Source organism: Andrographis paniculata, unplaced genomic scaffold (assembly GCF_009805555.1).
Source record: "Andrographis paniculata isolate CXL003 unplaced genomic scaffold, ASM980555v1 Contig15END, whole genome shotgun sequence".
Lineage (NCBI taxonomy): Eukaryota > Viridiplantae > Streptophyta > Magnoliopsida > Lamiales > Acanthaceae > Andrographis > Andrographis paniculata.
The window spans coordinates 2,773,780-2,793,562 of NW_026137435.1; the positions used below are offsets into that span (position 1 = coordinate 2,773,780).

Genomic DNA, 19,783 nt, shown 5'->3' on the forward strand with positions numbered 1-19,783 from the left:
ATCGAAATAAATATTAAGAACACCTAATTAGAGGTAATATGAGTTGAAGAATAAAAAATAGTGTGTACATAATTATTATTTTATTTATTTATTTATTTTTTATGTGTAGTGCATTGCATCATCCATTAATCAAAACCTCCAAAAATAATTCTACACACTATAGACAAAAAAAAAATCAACAAAAACTGTAATTTAAGCAAAAAAATAAAAAAATAAAAAAAAAATACACAAGCAAAATATTTAAAACAATAATTTCCGGATAAAGAAAAGTAACAAAAATATAAAACTGTCAATTATTGCCAATTATTGCAAATTTTTTTAAAAAGTAGATATGAATATAAAATCAAATCAAAACAAAACCAAGCGAACATCAACAAAAATTTGAATGAAACACCAAATTTTGAAAATAAACAAATAAATTTACTATAAATTCACAATTTCGAGAATTGATAGTACAATTTTCAATCCGAATTAAATAGAACAGAAATTCGAGGAAACTAATAAGTCAAATAACTACACCTATATACATATATATGTTCTAGAGCATAATGGTTAAGAATATCTATAGAATAGAAAAAAAAAAAAAAACCTTTTGATTAATTAAGCTTTTGGTTGAAACAAAAGAGCAAAAACAAATTGAAATACCTTTGGCATATCACGATTGAGTTTGTTTGCATTCAAAGCCAAGAATTCCCTCTTCTTCAGCACTTTTTCTACGATTTAGATTTTCCCAAAAACTAACAATACAAAAATAATAATTAAATTTACAAAAAATAAAAAAAAAAACTTGAAATTCAAATTTTATATTATTCTTGCGCAATCGCAACTCAGCATCCTAATAAACCCCGTGGAAGTGATCTTCCGCGCCAGATCCAGCCGTATCATAGGAGTATAGGTATTACCAACAATATCTCGTCCGGCATATTAAGTCCAAACCTGCTTCGCCTTCGTGCCCCATCTACCACCGTTGTGTGGAAGTGTTGATATCATGAAGAATAGATGATAATTAATCATCGGTCGGATGACGATTTTCAGTACCTCTCTGCTGGATTATGTATCGATTTGCGTGAAATTTAACCGAAAATTTGGGGTAGAAAGAAAAATATAGTTATAAATTAGAAATAGAGACTGATTTTAAAAAAATTTGTGAACTAAAGGATTTAATTCCAATTGTGGCTTATTTTTTAACCTTAGAATTGTAAATTTAAAGTTAAAGTAGGTGTCCTCTTTCTCTTCTTATCCCAAAATTGTAATTATACCTGATATAAAACAAGATAGCGGGCTTAAATGAAGTCCGCTCCGGATCCAACTTTGCCACTGGGCATAAAATTCGAATATAATACTATTATATGTGTAGAAGAAGGAGACAGGAGTGAGTGCTGTGCTGTCCTGTCCTGTCCTGGCAACAAACACGTGCGCACTGGAGGAGGAGTGAAAGGCTGAATGCTGTCCTGTCCTGTCCTGTCCGGCCATCCAATTTTCCGACTGCCTCCCTCCCTTTCAAATTTCAAAACCCAACGGTCCGATCAGATCTCTCTTCTCTTCTCTGTTTGTTTATTTCTTTTCGATTTTGAATTGGGGTGGGGTGGGGTGGGGTGGGTACTAGTAGTAGTCGTCGTCTTCCTCTCTTAATTTGATGAAGTGAGGAGTGCCTAATTCCTTGAATGTTTGGGAAAACCTTCTAACCAATTCCAGGTATTGTTTCTTTTTTTTTTCTTTTTTTCATTATTCCATCATTTGATATTTATTGTTTCATTTTCTCTTTAATTTGGTCCGTATATATATATATATATATATTATTAAATTAGATGTGAGTGAGTGAGTGTTGTTTTTACAAGTGGAGATGGTGACTCCTACAGTAGTAGCTTCTCGTCAAAGCAAAGTCATTTTCCTTCCCCCCAATCCATCAAAAAAAATGCCCTTTCTTTACACTACAAAATAAAACAGTTGCAGCAGCAGAATTTTTGAAAGCTACACTCCGTGGACCTGTCTTTACACTTACAATTTTGGCCTCAATTCACTCTAAGCTATCTACCATCAAGACGAGATGGGCGCATTAGTAAATTCCATTCACCTCTTGTTAGTGATGGCTGTTGTTGGACAATTTTCTTATGCAGCTACTACACATGCTTCTTCTTCTACACATTCATCATTCTATTTTTTTTTTTTTAGGATATGATTAACTTGCAATGAAGGATTCCTTACATTATGTATTCATTCAGCCACTTTATTTCGATCAGATTTTCTTAATATTGTTGTAGTAATGCAAACTCTATGATCTCTGAATACTCAAGATTGGATTTTTTTGCTCTTGTTTTCAGCTTCTTTCCATTTCTGGCAATAACAATAATCTGAATCCAATCATGCTTGAGGACTGCTCGAATTCAATGATCGCCGCCCGGAGGTCGGCGGAGGAATGGCTGTCCTACGCGCAATCCCGTGTTCCGGTGGCGCTTGAAAAGGCGAAGGAGGTCAATGGCCAATTCCCGGGGCGATGGAAGATAATCATTTCGAAATTGGAGCAGATCCCGGCTCGGCTCTCGGACTTGTCGAGCCACCCCTGTTTCAGCAAGAACACACTTTGCCGGGAACAGCTGCAGGCAGTTTTCCGGTCGTTGAACGAGGCTGCCGAGCTCGCCGGCGTCTGCATGACGGAGAAATATGAAGGAAAGCTTAGGATGCAGAGTGATCTTGATGCTCTTATAGGGAAACTAGACTTAAATTTACGCGATTGCGGGCTGTTGATCAAGTCTCGTGTGCTCGGCGATGTTTCGTCCGCAGAACCGGAGGCCGGGAATTTGAAGGAGCTGCTCGCCAGGCTTCAAATCGGGCATTTGGAGTCGAAGCATAACGCGCTCGATAGCCTCATCGAAATCTTGAAAGAGGATGCGAAAAAAGTGTTGGCCGTCGCCGGGCAAAGCAATGTCGCGGCTTTAGTACAGTTGCTCACCGCAACGTCGCCTCAAATTAGGGAAAAAACGGTCTCCGTCGTGCTCATGCTTGTCGAGTCGGGCGCCTTCGAGAATTGGCTCGTCTCCGAAGGTGTTCTTCCTCCTCTTATAAGGCTCGCCGAGTCGAGCAACGGGATCGGTAAGGAGAACGCGATGATTGCGCTACAAAGGCTCTCGATGTCATTCGATACGGCTCGAATTATAGTCGGGCACGGTGGAGTCCCGCCAATGATTGAAATTTGTCGAATTGGAGATTCGACTTTACAATCCGCCGCCGCTTGTGTCTTGAGGAATCTATCGATTATCCCCGAGGCGCGACAAACGCTTGCCGATGAAGGGGTTGTTAGAGTAATGATCGATCTTCTCAACTGGGATACATCGCCAGAGTCGAGGGAGTATGCGACGGAGTGTTTGCAAAATCTAACTTCCGGCGACGAGAGCGTTAAGAGATTATTCGTATCCGAAGACGGGGTGACGAGCCTTCTCGCGTACTTAGACGGTCCATCGCCACACGAATCTTCGGTCGTCGCGTTAAAAAATTTAATTGGGTCGATCTCCGGAGAGGTTTTAGTATCCGTAGGCGTTCTCCCGAGACTAGCCCGTGTGCTCAAATCCGGGTCTCCCGGAGCGAAGCACGCGGCTGCCGCAGCAATTTGCGACATTTGTAGCTCGACATCGATCGAGACGAAAAGATTGGTCGGGGAAGCCGGGTGCATTCCGCTCCTCGTTGCGATGCTCGAGGCGAAGGCGAATACGACGAGGGAAGTTGCGGCGCGGGCAACGGTGAGTTTAATGGCGTGTCGACGTAATCGTAAAGAAGTGAAGAAGGATAGCAAGAGCGTGCCCAACTTGGTGGCGTTGCTCGACGTTTCTCCGCACAACACGGCGAAGAAATACGCAGTCCCTTGCCTCGTGTTGCTATTGTCGAGTAAGAGATGCAAGCGGTTGATGGTATCGTACGGCGCCATCGGGTACCTTAAGAAGCTCGTTGAAATGGACGTCGCCGGCGCGAAGAAGCTTCTAGAACATTTGGAAATTGGTAAACTTAGAAGGTTATTTAGTAAGAAATACAACACATGACATGGAGGATAACGCCCGTAAAGGTATATTCTGGTTGTACTTCTCATCGTGAGATTATATTTTAGAGATGCATATTTGGTAATAATTTCATTCTCTAAATGAAAATTGGGTTATGTTTATAAAGTTCATTGTTGATAAATGTATGTTTCAATTATTGAAAGAACCTTGGAATAATTCAGGGTTTGTTTGCTTGTTTTTTGTGTTATTGATAATTTAATTTCTTTTTTACTTAAGATATCACATTATATAATTTTTTTTTAATTTAATATACAATATGTAATAAATAAAAAAATATATCAATTATATATTCAATGTAATGACATATTTTATATAGATGTCATTAATTTGTAATGTTTTGATATATGTCAATATTGTATTATGTGAATGTCATTAATTTGTAATGTTTTGATATGTGTCAATATTGTATTATATCAATCAAGCTAAGTTGGTGACTAATTTATTGTAAAACTCCTATGGTTTGCTTGGACCAAATAAAGGGAATAATTGTAATTCTACTTTTCCCTCTCTAGCTATAAACTCTCTCCCCCTCTATCTCTCTCAATTCTCTCTCACGAATACATATATACTCACTTATCTTACATACATATTATATATTTTATTATCTGTCTATTTATAAATATATATATATTTACAACCATCCTTATATATATTATTATATTTTATTTGGTTATATATATATATATTATATAACACAACACGAGACTTTGCCGATAAAGTGCATATAAAGATATCGTATTTTTTTGTTGTTATATATATTTTTTAGGTTATTCGAAAGGTTGCGAAATTTATGGTAAATTTATTTATTTTCTTTTAATCATGTCTAATATAGCAAAATTTGAATTTCCCCCACTAGCAATTACCAGAAGTAATTATATGCCGTGGTAATGGATGTCGAGATGCACCTCGAATCCATGGGCTTTCGAAAACAATAATTAGTGAAAATAAATACACAAATAAAAAACGTGAAAAAGACAATGATTTTCTTGCATCATCATATTGATGAAACCCTGAAAATAAAATATTTAATGGTGAAAGATCCATTTGAATTATGGACAAATTTGAAAGATCGGTTTGGACACCTGAAATCTATCATATTGCCAAAAGCGAAACACGCATGACAACAGTTGCCGATTATAATTCTATAATGTTCAAAATCACTTCCCATTTAAGATTTTGTGGAGACAATAATACTGATAGGGATATGTGGAAAAAACGTTCACCACGTTACATGTCTCTAATATAGTTTTACAGCAACAATATCGAGAAAGAGATTTTAATAAATATTGTGATCTTATTACTTGTCTCCTTGTTGCTGAACAGAATAACGAATTATTATTGAAAAATCACGAATCGAGGCCGACTGGTGCAAGTTCATTCCCTGAAGCGAATGCGACTCAGTGTTTGAATAATATGCCTAGATTCTACTGCAGACGAAGTCGCGGACAAGGCAGTGGATGTGGATTTAGTCATGGACGTGGAATGAATCGTGGACGCGGAGCCGACCGTGGACGTGGTTGTGGCAGGTTTGTTTCGCATTACTACCGTTAGGGATATTTTGATGAATAGGAACCAAATAGGCCTCTGAAGCGGCCTCAAAATGATGTTGGTCAGAGTTCAAAGAAAATCGAGGATAAGTGTTATCTCTGCGAAATGACAGGACATTGGTTCAGAAATTGTCGTTCCAATTCTTATTCCGTTGAGTTGTACCAGAATTCTCTGAAACAGAAAAACAAAGTAACTGAAGATGTTAAAGTACCGGAAAATGTCAATCCCTCAAAAATTAATTTCTCAGAGAACATTGTCAGTGGTAGTGGGGATGATAAATGTACTGATAATACGCAATTAGATATATCTGATTTTCTGGTACACCCTAACGATGGATACTATGAAAATCCCGAAAATGTGATATAATAGTATGCATATAGATATGTGTATATATTTTTGTAACACATGTAGCTTTTGCTCCCTATATTTTGTAATGATATGACAGCTATGTATTTTTTTCAAATTTTTGATATATTTATTCTTATATTTCTCTCAGAAGAAGATATATGAAAGTTGAGCACACTATAATAAATAATATAAAAGACAATTCATCTCTCAATGATAGTGCATCAACGCACATCATTCTGGAAGAGCAATAATATTTTTCCTCGAAGGAGTAAAACTTGATATCCAAAATGCACTATATTCTAGTAAATCCCAAAGAAATTTGTTGAGTTTTAATGATATTACATAAATGGATATCATATTGAGACATCAAGTGAGACAAATAATGAATTTTCGTTGATTACAAAATTCGTTGATGGGCATAAAAATATATTAGAAAAATTATCTTCATTGTCTTCTATATTATATTGCACAAAAATTAATGTGGTTGAAACATATCTGGTAGACCAAAAGCCTACAGATTTTATGATTTGGTATAACCAGTTTGGGCATCCCAGTATAACTATGATGAGACGAATTATTGAAAATACCAATGGCCATAACTTGAATGATCAAAGGGTATTAAATACAAATGAGCTTAAATGTGTTGCTTGCTCAAAAAGGAAGTTAATAACTAGACCATCACCAGCAAAAGTGGGAACTGAATCTCCTTCATTTTTAAAACGAATTCAGGGTGATATATGTGGGCATGTAGATCCACCATGCGGACCATTTTGATATTTTATGATATTTATTGATGCATCCACTCGATGGTCACATGTATGTTTATTATCCACCCGCAATTTGGCATTTGCGAGGTTACTTGCTCAAATAATTAAATTACGAGCTTAGTTTCAAGATCACCCAATCAAGAAAATTTGTCTTGATAATGCTGGTGATTTCATCTAAGACATTTGATGATTATTGCATGCTATTGGAATTGACATCGAACACCTTGTACCTCATGTACACACTCAAAATAGTCTAGCAGAATCACTTATAAAAAAGACTACAATTAATTGCAAGACCTATGTTGATGAAATCTAAGCTTCCCGTATCTACTTGGGGATGTGCAATTATGTATGCAGCAAAACTGATAAATTAGGACCGAAAAACTATAATAGCTACTTCTCGGTACAATTAGTGTATAATGAAAAGCTTAATATTTCACATTTGAGAATTTTTGGGTGCGCAATTTATGTGCCAATTGCACCGTCCCAACGTACAAAAATGGACCCCCAATGGAGATTGGAAATATATGTCGGGTATGAATTACCGTCTATCATTAAATATCTTCAACCGTTAACTATTTATTCGTTTACGACTCGTTTTGCTGATTGTCATTTTGACGAGTCGCATTTCCCGACATTAGGGGGAGAAACTAATCAACTGAAAAGGGAAATTACTTGGAAAATACCATTGAGTTTTCTTAATCCTCGTACAAGTCAAAGTGAAATAGAGGTGCAAAGAATTTTACATTTGCAACGAATAGCAAATCAGTTGCCTGATGCTTTTTGTGACGCCAGCAGGGTTACTAAATCTTATATAGCTGCTGAAAATCTACTTGCTAAAACTGTTATTCATTGAGACAAAATACAAGGTGCTAATGAATCAAATGTACGCCTAAAGCGTGACAGACTTATAGGTTCCAAAGATAAAAATCCTCGAAAGAAAAGAGGAACAAATGAAATGATTGAGGATTTGAATGTTAATCAAAACCCTCAAGAAACAGATAGTAACATGGATTAGATTTATGAAGAAACTAATCCTGATAAACTTGCTGAGGATGTTAATCCTAATAGAATTTCTCATGAAGATGATGAAATTATTGAAAATTCAATAAATTATGTTACTACTGGAAAACATTGGAACCGAAATGATACAATTATGGATGATACTTTTGCATGTAATGTAGCACTTGATCTAATAGAAAATGACGAGGATCCAGAACCTAGATTAGTTGATGAATGTCGGAAAAGAATAGATTGACAAAAATGGAAAGATGTGATCCAGTCTGAATTAAATTCACTGATAAAACGGAAAGTTTTTGGACCCATCGTTTAAACACCTGAAGGTGTTAAGCTTGTTGGCTATAAATGAGTATTTGTTCGAAAGCGAAATGAGAATAATGAAATTGCATATATAAAGCAAGACTTGTTGCTCAAGGTTTTTCACAAAGACTTGGAGTTGATTTTAATGAAACATATTCTCCAGTAATTGATGAATAACATTTCGATATCTTGTCAGTTTGGCAGTTCGTGAAAACTTGGATATGCGTCTGATGGACGTTGTAACTGCCTACTTATATGGCTCATTGAATAGTGATATTTACATGAAAATCCCTGAAGGATTTAGTATGTCTGATGCATACAAATCAAAGCCAAAAAAATGTTATTCTATTAAATTACAAAAGTCTTTGTATGAGCTTAAGCAATCTGGTCGCATGTAGTATAATCGTCTCAGTGAATCATTATTGAAAAAGGGATATGCCAATGATTCTACTTGTCCGCGTGTTTTTATAAAGAAATATGAGAGAAATTTTGTGAAATAGTTGTTTATGTGGATGACTTGAATTTCATTGGTACCACTGGAGAGGTCCAAGAAGCTATTGAATATTTGAAAGGAGAGTTTGAAATTAAAGATTTCGGAAGAAAATTTTTTTATCTTGGTCTACAAATTGAATATTTGGAAAATGGAATCTTCATCCATCAATCTGCATATACCTAGAAGGTATTGAAACGATTTGCAATGGATAAAGCACATTCATTAAGTACTCAAATGATTGTTAGAACTCTCGATCCTATTAAAGATCCTTTTAGACCAAAAGAGGAGAATGAGGAAGCACTTGGTCCTAAAGTACTATATTTAAGTGCTATTGGTGCACTAATGTATCTGGCTAACAATACTAGACCAGATATAGCATTTTCTGTAAATTTATCTGCCAGATTTAGTGCAATGCCAACACAACGACATCGGAAAAGAATTAAACATATTCTTTGTTATCTCTAAGGATCTATTGATCTCGGCCTATTATATCCAAAAGGATCTCGATATGAATTGATTGGATATGCAGATGCTGGGTATCTTTCTAACCTGCATAAAGCCAAGTCTCAGACTGGTTATATATTTACTTGTGGTGGTACAGTGGTATCTTTGAGATCCATTAAACAAACATTAACCGCCACATCTTTAAATCATGCAGAAATAATAGCAATTCATGAGGCCAGTAGAGAATGTGTTTGGCTAAGATCAATGATCCAACACATTTTACAGAATTGTGGTTTGAAATATGAAAAAGATAATCCTCATACTATTTTATATGAAGATAATGCAGCTTGTATAGCACAACTGAAAGAGACAGATACCAAGGGAGATAGAACAGAACATATTTCACCGAAATTTTTCTTTACTCATGATCTCCAGAAAAATGATGAAATAGATGTGCAACAGATTCGATCGGACCAGAATTTAACTGACTTGTTGACCAAGGCTTTACTGACCGCAACGTTCGAGAAATTGGTAAAGATCATCGGGATGCATCGGCTATGTAATTTCAAATGATGTCCACACTTGGGGGGAGTATGTTTAAATGCATTAATATCGTATTTTTTTTTCCTTCATTAGGATTTTTGTCCCACTATATTTTTTTCTTGTAAAATTTTAACGAGGCGTATTCATTACAATTAAATGGCATCTAAGGGGGAGTATTATGACATATTCTATATAGGTGTCATTAATTTGTAATATTTTGATATGTGTCAATATTGTATTATGCCAATCAACCTAAATTGATGACTAATATCTTATAAAACTCTTATAAATATGGTTTGTTTGGACCAAATAAAGGGAATAATTATAACCCTATTTTTCCCTCTCTATCTATAAACTCCCTCTCTCTCAATTCTCTCTCACGAATACATATATATACTTACTTATCTTATATATATATTATATATTTACAACCATCCTTTTATATATATATTATTATTATATTTTATTTGGTTATATATATATATATATATTATAACATTCAACAATTTTTATAATTTAATAATTTTTATTAAACATGTCAAAACATAACTTTGTTTATATTATAAATTTTTACTCATTTAGTATTATTTATTTTTTAAAAAATATCACATTAAATACATTTTATTTCACACAAAATAAAATTTCAAAAACCTTGAAAAAAAAAAACTCTATGTAAACAAAGCTCACATCTCTTCTTTTATCAAAGAGAATTAACTTTTTTAAAAATATTAAATTAAAGGTGTTTTAACATGTTTTTTATTACTAAATGTATATAAAGAATTTAAATAAAATAAAAATATGTTATCATAATAGTAAAATACCAAAATATATATAATCATAAAAATTATACTGTACAAAAAAGAAAATATATATTTAAAAGATAAACAAACATATTGCATAAATATTTATTTTATGTTATATCATAAATGTTGGTAAGTGTATATATATATGTGACGTGTGAATGTAATGATTACTTATATGCCAATATATGTATGTATTAGTATATATAAAGAGAGTGAGAGAGGGTAGAGACAATAGTAGATAAAAATTTTATTTCAATGTTATTAACTGAAGGATGAAATCATATTAATAAGCGTAAGAATGAATACACATATTGGTATAAAATAAGTCACGTTGCATCCACATATTAGATATGTATACACTACGTGTGTACTACATATATAACACTTTTCTTGGATGCTTTATACAAAGAATGTGCCTCGTTAAAATCTTACTATGAAAAAATCCAATGGAAAAAAATCATAGTAAAGGAAAAAGAGTACATTATTCTTGTATTAATGTTCCCCCTCTGTTTTGGACTTTATTTGATGTCTTTCATTCGATGCATTTCAATTTCTTGTACCAATTTGTTGAATGTTGCAGTCGGTAGTACCTTTGTAAATAAATCTGCAAAATTTTAGAAGATCGAATTTGTTGCACATTAATTTCGCCACTCTTTCGAAGGTCGTGAGTGAAAAAGAATTTCGGGGATATGTGTTCTGTCTGATCGCCTTTAATATATCATACCTTTAATTGAGCTATACAAGCTGCATTATTTTCGAATAATATTGTAGGAGGCAATATATCCTCGATAATCAAGCCACAATTTTTCTAAATATGGTGAGTCATAGACCTTAACCAAACGCATTCACGACTGGCTTCGTGAATTGCTAAAACCTCAGCATGGTTTGAAGAAGTAGCTGTTATCGTTTGTTTAACAAATCTTCAAGAGATTGTTGTTCCACTATAAGTAAATAAATAGCCAGTCTGAGATTTTGCTTTATGTGGATCATACAGATTCACTCGAATAAAATAAACCGAGGTCATGAGTCCCCTGAAGATAACGAAAAATGTGTTTGATACCATTCCAATGATGCTTTGTGGGGGGTGCGCTAAACCTGACCAGTAGATTTACTGAAAAAGATATATCTGGCCTGGTACAATTTGCAAGGTACATTAATGCACGAAAGCGCTGAGATATGGTACTTCGGGGCCAAGTATTTCTTCATTTTCTTCTCTTGGCCTAAATGGGTCTTTACTTGGGATCAAGGGATATGACCACCACTGGTGTACTCATAGAGTGAGATTTATTCATATAAAATTGTTTTAATACCTTTTGGGTATATGTGGATTGATGGATAAATATTCAATTATTAATATGATCTACCTGTAATCCCAGACAATATATTATCTTTCCAAAATCTTGGATCTCAAAATCTCTCTTTAGATATTCAATTGTAATTTGAATCTCTTCTGAAATTCCAATTAAATTGGAATCATCAACATATATTGCAATAATGACAAAATTTGATTCATTTTTCTTGATAAAGACGCATGGGCATATTGTATTAGTAGTATAACTTTCTTTTATTAAACAGTCACTGAGACGATTATACCACATTCGCTCTGATTGTTTAAGTCCATATAATGATTTTTTCAATTTGATGAAATATGATTCCTTTGAGTTTAATTTGTATGCTTCAAGCATATTGAATCATTCGGGAACTTTTATATAAATATCAGTAACTACGTCTAAAAGACGCATATCGAGCTTTTCTCGCACTGCTAGGCTCACAAGGTATCTAAATGTTATTCCATCAACAATTGGATAGTACGTTTTATCAAAATCTACTCCAGGTCTTTGTGAGAATCCCTGAGCTACAAGACGGGCTAATATCTCACAATTTCATTATGCTCATTTCCTTTTCGTACAAACACGCATTTGTATCCAATTGGTTTTATACCATCTGGTGTTTGAACAATTGGTCCGAAGACTTCTATTTTGTTTAATAAGTCAAGCTCTGATTGAATCGCATTTTATCATTTGACCAGTCATTTCTTTGCCGACATTCATGAACCGATTTTGGCTCTGGATCCTCGTTTTTTTCCATTATACCAAGTGCCAAACTGTATGCGAAGACATTATCAATGGTTGTCTCTTTACGGCTCCAATATTTTCTTCAAGTAACATAGTTAATTGATTTTTCAATAGTTTCATCATGTTCTTCAAGATCGTACTCTTCTGGAGCAGATATTTCATGGTTAACTTCCTCATTAGATTGAGGTCTATCAATGTTAATCCTGATATTTTCATGATTATCATCATTCATTCCTTGTTTCTTTTGAGGATTTTTGTCTTTGGAACTAAGTGGTCTACCACGCTTTAAGCGTGTCGCTGATTCATTAGCATTTGCAACTTGTCCATCAGGGACAATTATTTTAGTCAGAGCATTAGCAACTTGAATATATGATCGAGTGACTTTACTCGAGTCATTGAATGCATCCGGTAACTGATTTGCAATATTTTGCAAATGTATAATGCGTAAAACTTCTAATTCATACTGCTTTATACGAGGATCACAACACTTCAATGAGATTTTCCAATTAATATCCCTTTTTGGTTCATTCTTGTCTCCCCCTAATGTCGAAAAATATGATTCATCAAAATGACAATCTGCAAATCTTGTAGTGAATAAATCACCCGTCATAAGTTCAAGATATTTTATAATTGATGAAGATCTGACATAAATGCCCAATATACGTTGAAGACCCATTTTTGTACGTTTGGAGGGGTGTAATAGGAACATATACAACACACCCAAAAATACGTTGATGAGATATATTTGGTTCGCGACAAATACTAATTGCATAGGGGAATAACTATGATAGTTTGTCGATTTCATTCTTATTAGTGTTCCTGCATGTAAGATTGCTGAAACGGGCAACATAGACCTTATCAATAATGATCTAGAAATCAATTACAATTTTTTAATAAGTGATTATACCAGGTCATTTTGTGTATGAACATGAGCAACTGGGTACTCTAAATTAATTCCAATCAACATACAATAATCATCAAATACATTCGATGTATATTCACCAACATTATCCAGACGTATAATCTTAATTGGATTATCGGAGAATTGTGCCCATAATTTAATAATTTGAGCAAGCAATCTCGCAAATGTCATATTGCAAGTAGATAATAAACAGACATGTGACCATCTAGTAGATGCATCAATAAACACTATAAAATATTTAAATGGCCCACACGATGGGTCTATTGGTCCACATATATCCCCATGTATTCTTTTAAAAAATGTAGGTGATTCAATACCTACTTTAGCTGACGATGGTCTGGTTATCAATTTTCCATGAGTGCAAGCAATACAGGTTAACTCATTTGAGTTTAACACTTTTTTACCTTTTAATAAATGGCTATGCGAATTCTCAATTATTCGCCTCATCATTATATTGTCAGGATGCCCAAGGCAATCATGCCATATTTGAAATCGGTGATCTTTTGATCTACTGTGAGGTGTGTTTCAACAACACCTAATCTGGCATAATATAAGCCAGTAGAGAGTGGGGGTAATATCTCAATGATGCATTTCTTTTTATCAATGATATTGGTGATCAATAAAAATTCACCATCGGTATCACTCATAGTTTCAATGTGATAACCATTTTTTCGAATGTCATGAAAGCTCAGTAAATTTCTTCGAGCTTTAGTGGCCAATAGTGCATACTATATCACAATTTTCGTTGCCGCGGGGAGAAATATAATGGCTTCTCCAGAGCCTTTAATTAATTTGTACTGCCACTTATTGTATTGACATTCATTCTTTCCATTTTCAAATAGGAGAAATATTTTTCGTGTTTCAATATAGTATGTGACGTTGTACTGTCAATGAAATACATATTTTCATCATTTTGACTGGTATCCATTTAACCTTCAAATATAAATAAACGCATTATTAATAAGGGAAATATAATAAAAAATGCACTACAAAAAGGTAATATGCGATAACTTAAATATTACAAAATATGAAATAGCATAATATAAAATGACATAGTATGTTTGTCACTGGAGATTTACTGGATCTACGACAAAATTCGCTATATCAAGATGCGTTGTATCGTACTCCAGAAGATCATCATTAGGGTCGTCATCGTTATCAACATGATTAGTCTCGACCTCTTTCCCCTTTTTTCTGCAGTGAGGTTTGATAAAGATCGGCTAGGTGTTTGGCTGTTCTGCATGTATTGGCCCAATAGCCTTCAATGCCACACCGATTACAAATGCCGATTTGTCTTTTTCCTTGTTTAGCCTCTTTGGCTATATCCCTATATTGGGTTTTACCCTGCTTTCTGTTAATGTCAAAACCGCGGTGATTGTAAGGAGTATATTGACCGCATCACGACCACGACCCATGTCCACGGCCTCTACCACGTCCTCGATCTCATTCAGAAAATGTTATGTTCACTTCAGGGAACGGACTGGAACCAGTGGGCCGGGACTGATGATTTTTCATCAGTAACTCATTATTTTGTCCAGCTAATAAAAGACATGCAATGAGCTGTGAGTACTTTTGAAAATTTTTCTCACGATACTGCTGTTGCAGTACAAAATTAAAAGCATGAAAGGTAGAGAGAGTCTTCTCCAATTTTTCATTCTCAGTAACAATTTCTCTGCAGAGTTTCAACTGAGATGTAATTTGATGGATAACAGAGTTGTACTCTGTAACAATTTTAACATCTTACAATCGCAAGTTAAGCCAATCATTTCGGGCTTTGGGGAGAGTGATATATTTCAAGTGCCCAAATCTCTCCCTCAATGCATTCAACAAATCAAGTAGATATTTCACCGTCAAATATTCGGACTGTAAAGGAATGTCCAGATGATAAAAATTTTGCAAGATTTTTCATAGTTTAGAAAATAGATAATATAGATAGTATAAAAATAAAACTTACCAAAAATAAAATAGACAAGAGTCTTTATACCGATAACATGTATATAATAAATGTTGGTAATATAAAGATAACATGTTATATAATAAATGTTGGTAAGTGTATATATGTGTGTGACGTGTGAGTATAATAATATATATATATATGTAATGATTACTTATATGCCAATATATGTATGTATTAGTATATATAAAGAGAGTGAGAGAAGGCTGAGACAGGAATAGATAAAAATTTTATTTCAATATCATTAACGGAAGGATGAAACCCATAAATATTATCATAAAATGATCCACATCGCATTCACATATTAGATATATATATATATTAGATATGTATACACTACGTGTGTAAATATATATAACATTTTCCTCAATTTCTCGGACACGAGAAAAATAAAAACTATCTATTTCTGAAATTTAACTTTTCTAACTCAAACAAATAAGGAAAAAATAAGAATACTTCTATTTATCTAGGCTCATTTCATTTTCATTATACCAAACACACCATAATAATTCTCGAATCTCAAACTAGAAAACAAGGGTGTTTCTGTCCAAACACATCTTAAAAGAGAATAGAACCACCTAGCTTATTTCAACGACCAACCAGACTTTTCCAGTTTAAAACTTAACGATCCGAGCTTTCGAGCAGATCAAATATATATAAATAATAACAACTCGAAAAAAACACACAATGCATCCATCCTCCAAGTCCAAGAGAAATGTCGAAACAGTCAACAACATAACATAAGTCAGCTACCGGTTATGAACTGATATCATCATTCGCCCAAACAAAACAAAAAACAGCAAATCCCACACCAGACCTGAGATGGCTACAAACTTCTTACAAGAGTTGCGCTGAGGATGCAATGGAATGGAATGGAATAAATAATTTAGATAAGCAGCAGACAGACTCACTCCTCCTCCTCGTCCTCGTCGTAGTCCCGAGGCCAGCTCGCCATGTCCTGACTCCACAAGAACTCTCTTGGACCATCGTTGCCCATTTCTCCAATAAGCGGCAAATCAAAGTCGATTTCACGCCGCACCACAGCTGCAGACCCCTCCCACCACAATTGCTGCTTCTCGTTCCACGCCCGCGCGTTTACAGTCACCGGAGGGCTTTCCAGAACCGACTTCAGATGCTCCGGCCGATGCTTCAACATCATCTTCCTACCCGCCCCAACATACTCTATCTCGAATGCAGGGGAAAGGGATCGTCCCATCGCTCGTACGTGACAGATGCTGCACCATAACAACAGACCATAAAACTAATTCATAACAGAATAGAATTGTAAGTATGTTTATTAACTCACCACACATAGAATAGCCCGTCGGAACCCTGACTCTGCACTCTGCCCAACAACTCAACCAGCATAAACCCCCCTGTAGAAACCACCGGCTCCGGTAGCTTGAACGACTGCAATGAATTCTCCTGCACGGCGCATTCCACAACCGATTATAAGTATTCCACTAGCATTCAATTTTTCAGGGAATGATCTTACTGAATTTTACCTGGTTCATCGGAAACTCAGGTGATGTGTAAGTCCATATGAACTTGTCGTCAGCAGGAGCCGGCATCGGCAAGCGGTGGAGGTCATTTCCATCACCCAGCGATGGTTTCATACGGCCCAATCGAAATCTTACTGCTTGTGCAGAGTATATAGGGTTCCCGGGCTGGAAGTAGGCTGAATAGGCAATATATTATAATATCGTTATTACCAGCAGATATGAAGAGCGAAAGAAAATAAGAAGAATAAAATTTAAACGCAGAAATTCACCTTCGAATGGACGAACGAGAACCTCAGAAATTACCCATACACCAGGCCTTAATTTATATATCAATGTCTCAGGCTCGTCAGGATCAGCCGTTCCTTTACTTGACCAGTATGATGCTTTGTGAAAATACCTGTCCATTGAAGTTAAAGTATTCGCAATACTTTCGTCTGGAAGTTTGTCGGTGCTGGAAGCACTAACTGCAGTTATCACACAATCCTTAAGGGGACTAGCTGATTTCAGGACAGCATGATGCAGAGATGCATAGATCTTCTGATCCCACAGCAGAGTTTCCCAATCAGCACTGGTTTCATCATTGAGGCGATTCATCGTTTCTGGAACTATACCAATGTCGGCGAGTTGGGGGAATGCTTTCAGGCACAATGCTTTTGCAAATTCATTTGTAACCACTGGAAAACAGAATAGACATCATCATAAGCCTCAACATTTCTAACAGGAAGATGCGCCACTACTTCCGATCATAGAGAATCGTGTTTATGCACTTAACAAGCAGTACACAATTACGATCACAAACAGAAATTAATATCGTTATTAAATTATATCTATCCAAAGATTACATGTTGAAGCTAAAATTCAATATCAAGATACAGGATAGACGATCATTTGGAGTAGTACAAAACTAACATCAAGAGTTCTCCTTAATGTATTGTTGATCCCTAAAAGATATTTCCGACTTCCAATAATTGAAACTAGGTAGTTTGGGAACAAACAAACAAACCCTGGAGGCAATTAATAAAGTGGCAATGCCGATCAATGCCTCAGGAATCATTAATTCCTGTCGGAACTTTTCAAAAGGGTACCGATTGTAAGAGAATCACGAGATGCAACCAGTGTAAATCACATCAATCTAAGGTAAATCAAAGCAACAAACAAAAAGGGTGGGTGTTCATAACAGAAAGCAGAGAATTACTATCAACTCGGATCACTCACCAAAGTCACGCCAATTGCGTGAAACAATACTCGCACGAACCACATCAGCAGGATCATTCACGTAATTCATGATATGCAAGCCAATATCAGTCCCAAGGATCTGCAGAAAGTCGAATGAAGCCTCCACTCTTTTGCTGGAATCCATTCTTCACAATATTCTGCAGCCAGTCAGTGATTACAAATCCAAATCAAGCGTGAAGATAACAGCCATAGCATTACTTATTTATGCTATCAGCACAAATCAGAACTAACATTCCAATGAAAAAGTACGAAACAAGCCACCATAAGCAAGAATCAGTGAGTGAAATCATGGCGTTTCAAACAGAACAGACGAGATTACAGTAGCACACAATACATTAATACATGAAAGAACCCTAAACGGAATTAAACAACTAAAGACTACACTACAGATCTGCACCCCCATCCTTACAACCCGAACCAAAAACGCTAAAACAACAGAGACCGTAGAACGCCCAAACTCAGAAACATGATCAGCGACCAAACAAGAAAACAAGGAAACCATTCCAACCTCCTCGAAATAAATCACAAGCGCGCAAACAAATTCTGCCCCAAATGATACAACAAACGGAATTACACAGAATTATAACCCTAAAAAGAAACCATAAACGAAAGCAAACAACTACAGATTGCAGATTTCCATCTCCAACGCCGGAACCCTAACCAAAAACACAACACTTAAACGAGAAACGAAATGCCCAAACTCAGAAAACTCGGCAAACAAACTAGAGCAGAAAGGAAATCATATCACCCTTCATAAACAGAAACCATAATTGCAGACAGACGCAGAATTATGCTCCGCCGGCGGCGGAAGCCGAGGCCGCAGAAACGGTCTCCGGTGGCCGGGAATCGCAGTGGCCTTGTTCGTGACTGAGGTCAGCAGAGGCAACGGGTGTTGGCAATAGCAGGCAATTTGTGTGGGCCCTGTCCTCTCCTGCGCCATTATATATACATACATTTGTGTATATATATAGCGGACCCTGAGAGGAATCTTTGTTGAAAAAATAGTAACGCCCGCTTTGATGTGCCCGAAGCTCGCGTCCTTTTATCTCGTCATTATTAATATTGCATTTTTTTTAAATTATCGGAAAGTATTTTCTTATTATTATTACTATAATAGTAAACGAATACTCTCTTGCCCACTTTGATTAATATATAGTTTTTATTTTTTTATATAAACCTTATATAAACTATTAATATATATTTAAAATATTTATTTTCTACCTCGTGAATTTATACTTATTTACATTAATACTGTACATTAAAAATAAAATAAAGTTTATATATTAAAATTATAATTAATTATCATTAAAATAAAATAATTAATAAATTCAGTATAAAAGCTATTTCATTAATTTTTATTTTTTATTTTTATCTATTTACACAAATATCAATAATGTGTCTTATAAGTTTTGCACATATTATATTTTAATCCAAAATCTATATTAAAATTAATCCTAAAAAATACACAAACAATATTAAAATATATTTTTTTAATTGTAATAAAAAAAAAAAGTACTTTGATTCGACATAAATTGGCGAATTTCGATAGTTGTTATTGTTAATTTGCGATATATATTTAATTATAGGGTGTAAGATAACAAGTTAACAATTCTCAGTAAATATTATCTCTAATACATACTTATTTTTTATTTAAATATTAAGTGTACTATATAAGTATTTTATTAAGAAATCAAATTTAAAACATTAATAATTTTAATTGAAAATATAAGTACATATATTAGGTTTATTTATTTATTTATTATTATTTTGTTTGCAATA

General features: G+C 34.8%; 2 protein-coding genes across 6 annotated transcripts; one reads left to right on the forward strand and one right to left on the reverse strand.

Moving 5' to 3' along the window:
- The first annotated feature begins 1,311 nt into the window (after positions 1-1,311).
- LOC127260407 (protein CELLULOSE SYNTHASE INTERACTIVE 1-like) lies at positions 1,312-4,186 on the forward strand. Of its 5 annotated transcripts, none has more exons than XM_051288156.1 (2): positions 1,312-1,520; positions 2,322-4,186. In XM_051288156.1, exon 2 carries the CDS (start codon positions 2,364-2,366, stop codon positions 4,029-4,031), a length of 1,668 nt encoding a protein of 555 aa, XP_051144113.1. In that variant the 5' UTR covers positions 1,312-1,520; positions 2,322-2,363; the 3' UTR covers positions 4,032-4,186. The 5 variants fall into 5 exon arrangements, with proteins under 5 accessions (XP_051144113.1, XP_051144108.1, XP_051144105.1 ...); XM_051288151.1 differs by lacking the exon at positions 1,312-1,520 and adding an exon at positions 1,596-1,695; XM_051288148.1 differs by lacking the exon at positions 1,312-1,520 and adding an exon at positions 1,968-2,059.
- Positions 4,187-15,937: 11,751 nt separating this feature from the next.
- On the reverse strand, positions 15,938-18,955 carry LOC127263209 (F-box protein At4g00755-like). The gene is made up of 6 exons (XM_051292245.1): positions 18,753-18,955; positions 17,984-18,141; positions 17,038-17,442; positions 16,772-16,944; positions 16,573-16,691; positions 15,938-16,501 (listed from the first exon to the last, which is right to left on the reverse strand). Exons 2-6 carry the CDS (start codon positions 18,126-18,128, stop codon positions 16,174-16,176), a joined length of 1,170 nt encoding a protein of 389 aa, XP_051148202.1. The 5' UTR covers positions 18,129-18,141; positions 18,753-18,955; the 3' UTR covers positions 15,938-16,173.
- Between the last annotated feature and the right edge of the window lie 828 nt (positions 18,956-19,783).

Bases quoted from the DNA above. Each gene is read 5' to 3' on its own strand.
- LOC127260407 (XM_051288141.1), top strand. From the start codon at position 2,190: ATGAAGGATTCCTTACATTAT. The intron at 2,211-2,321 runs GTATTCATTCAG...TCTTGTTTTCAG, and splicing joins TGAAGGATTCCTTACATTAT to CTTCTTTCCATTTCTGGCAA.
- LOC127263209 (XM_051292245.1), bottom strand. From the start codon at position 18,128: ATGGATTCCAGCAAAAGAGTGGAGGCTTCATTCGACTTTCTGCAGATC. The intron at 17,443-17,983 runs GTGAGTGATCCG...TCTGTTTTCCAG, and splicing joins ACGCAATTGGCGTGACTTTG to TGGTTACAAATGAATTTGCA. The intron at 16,502-16,572 runs GTGAGTTAATAA...GTTATGGTGCAG, and splicing joins GACGGGCTATTCTATGTGTG to CATCTGTCACGTACGAGCGA.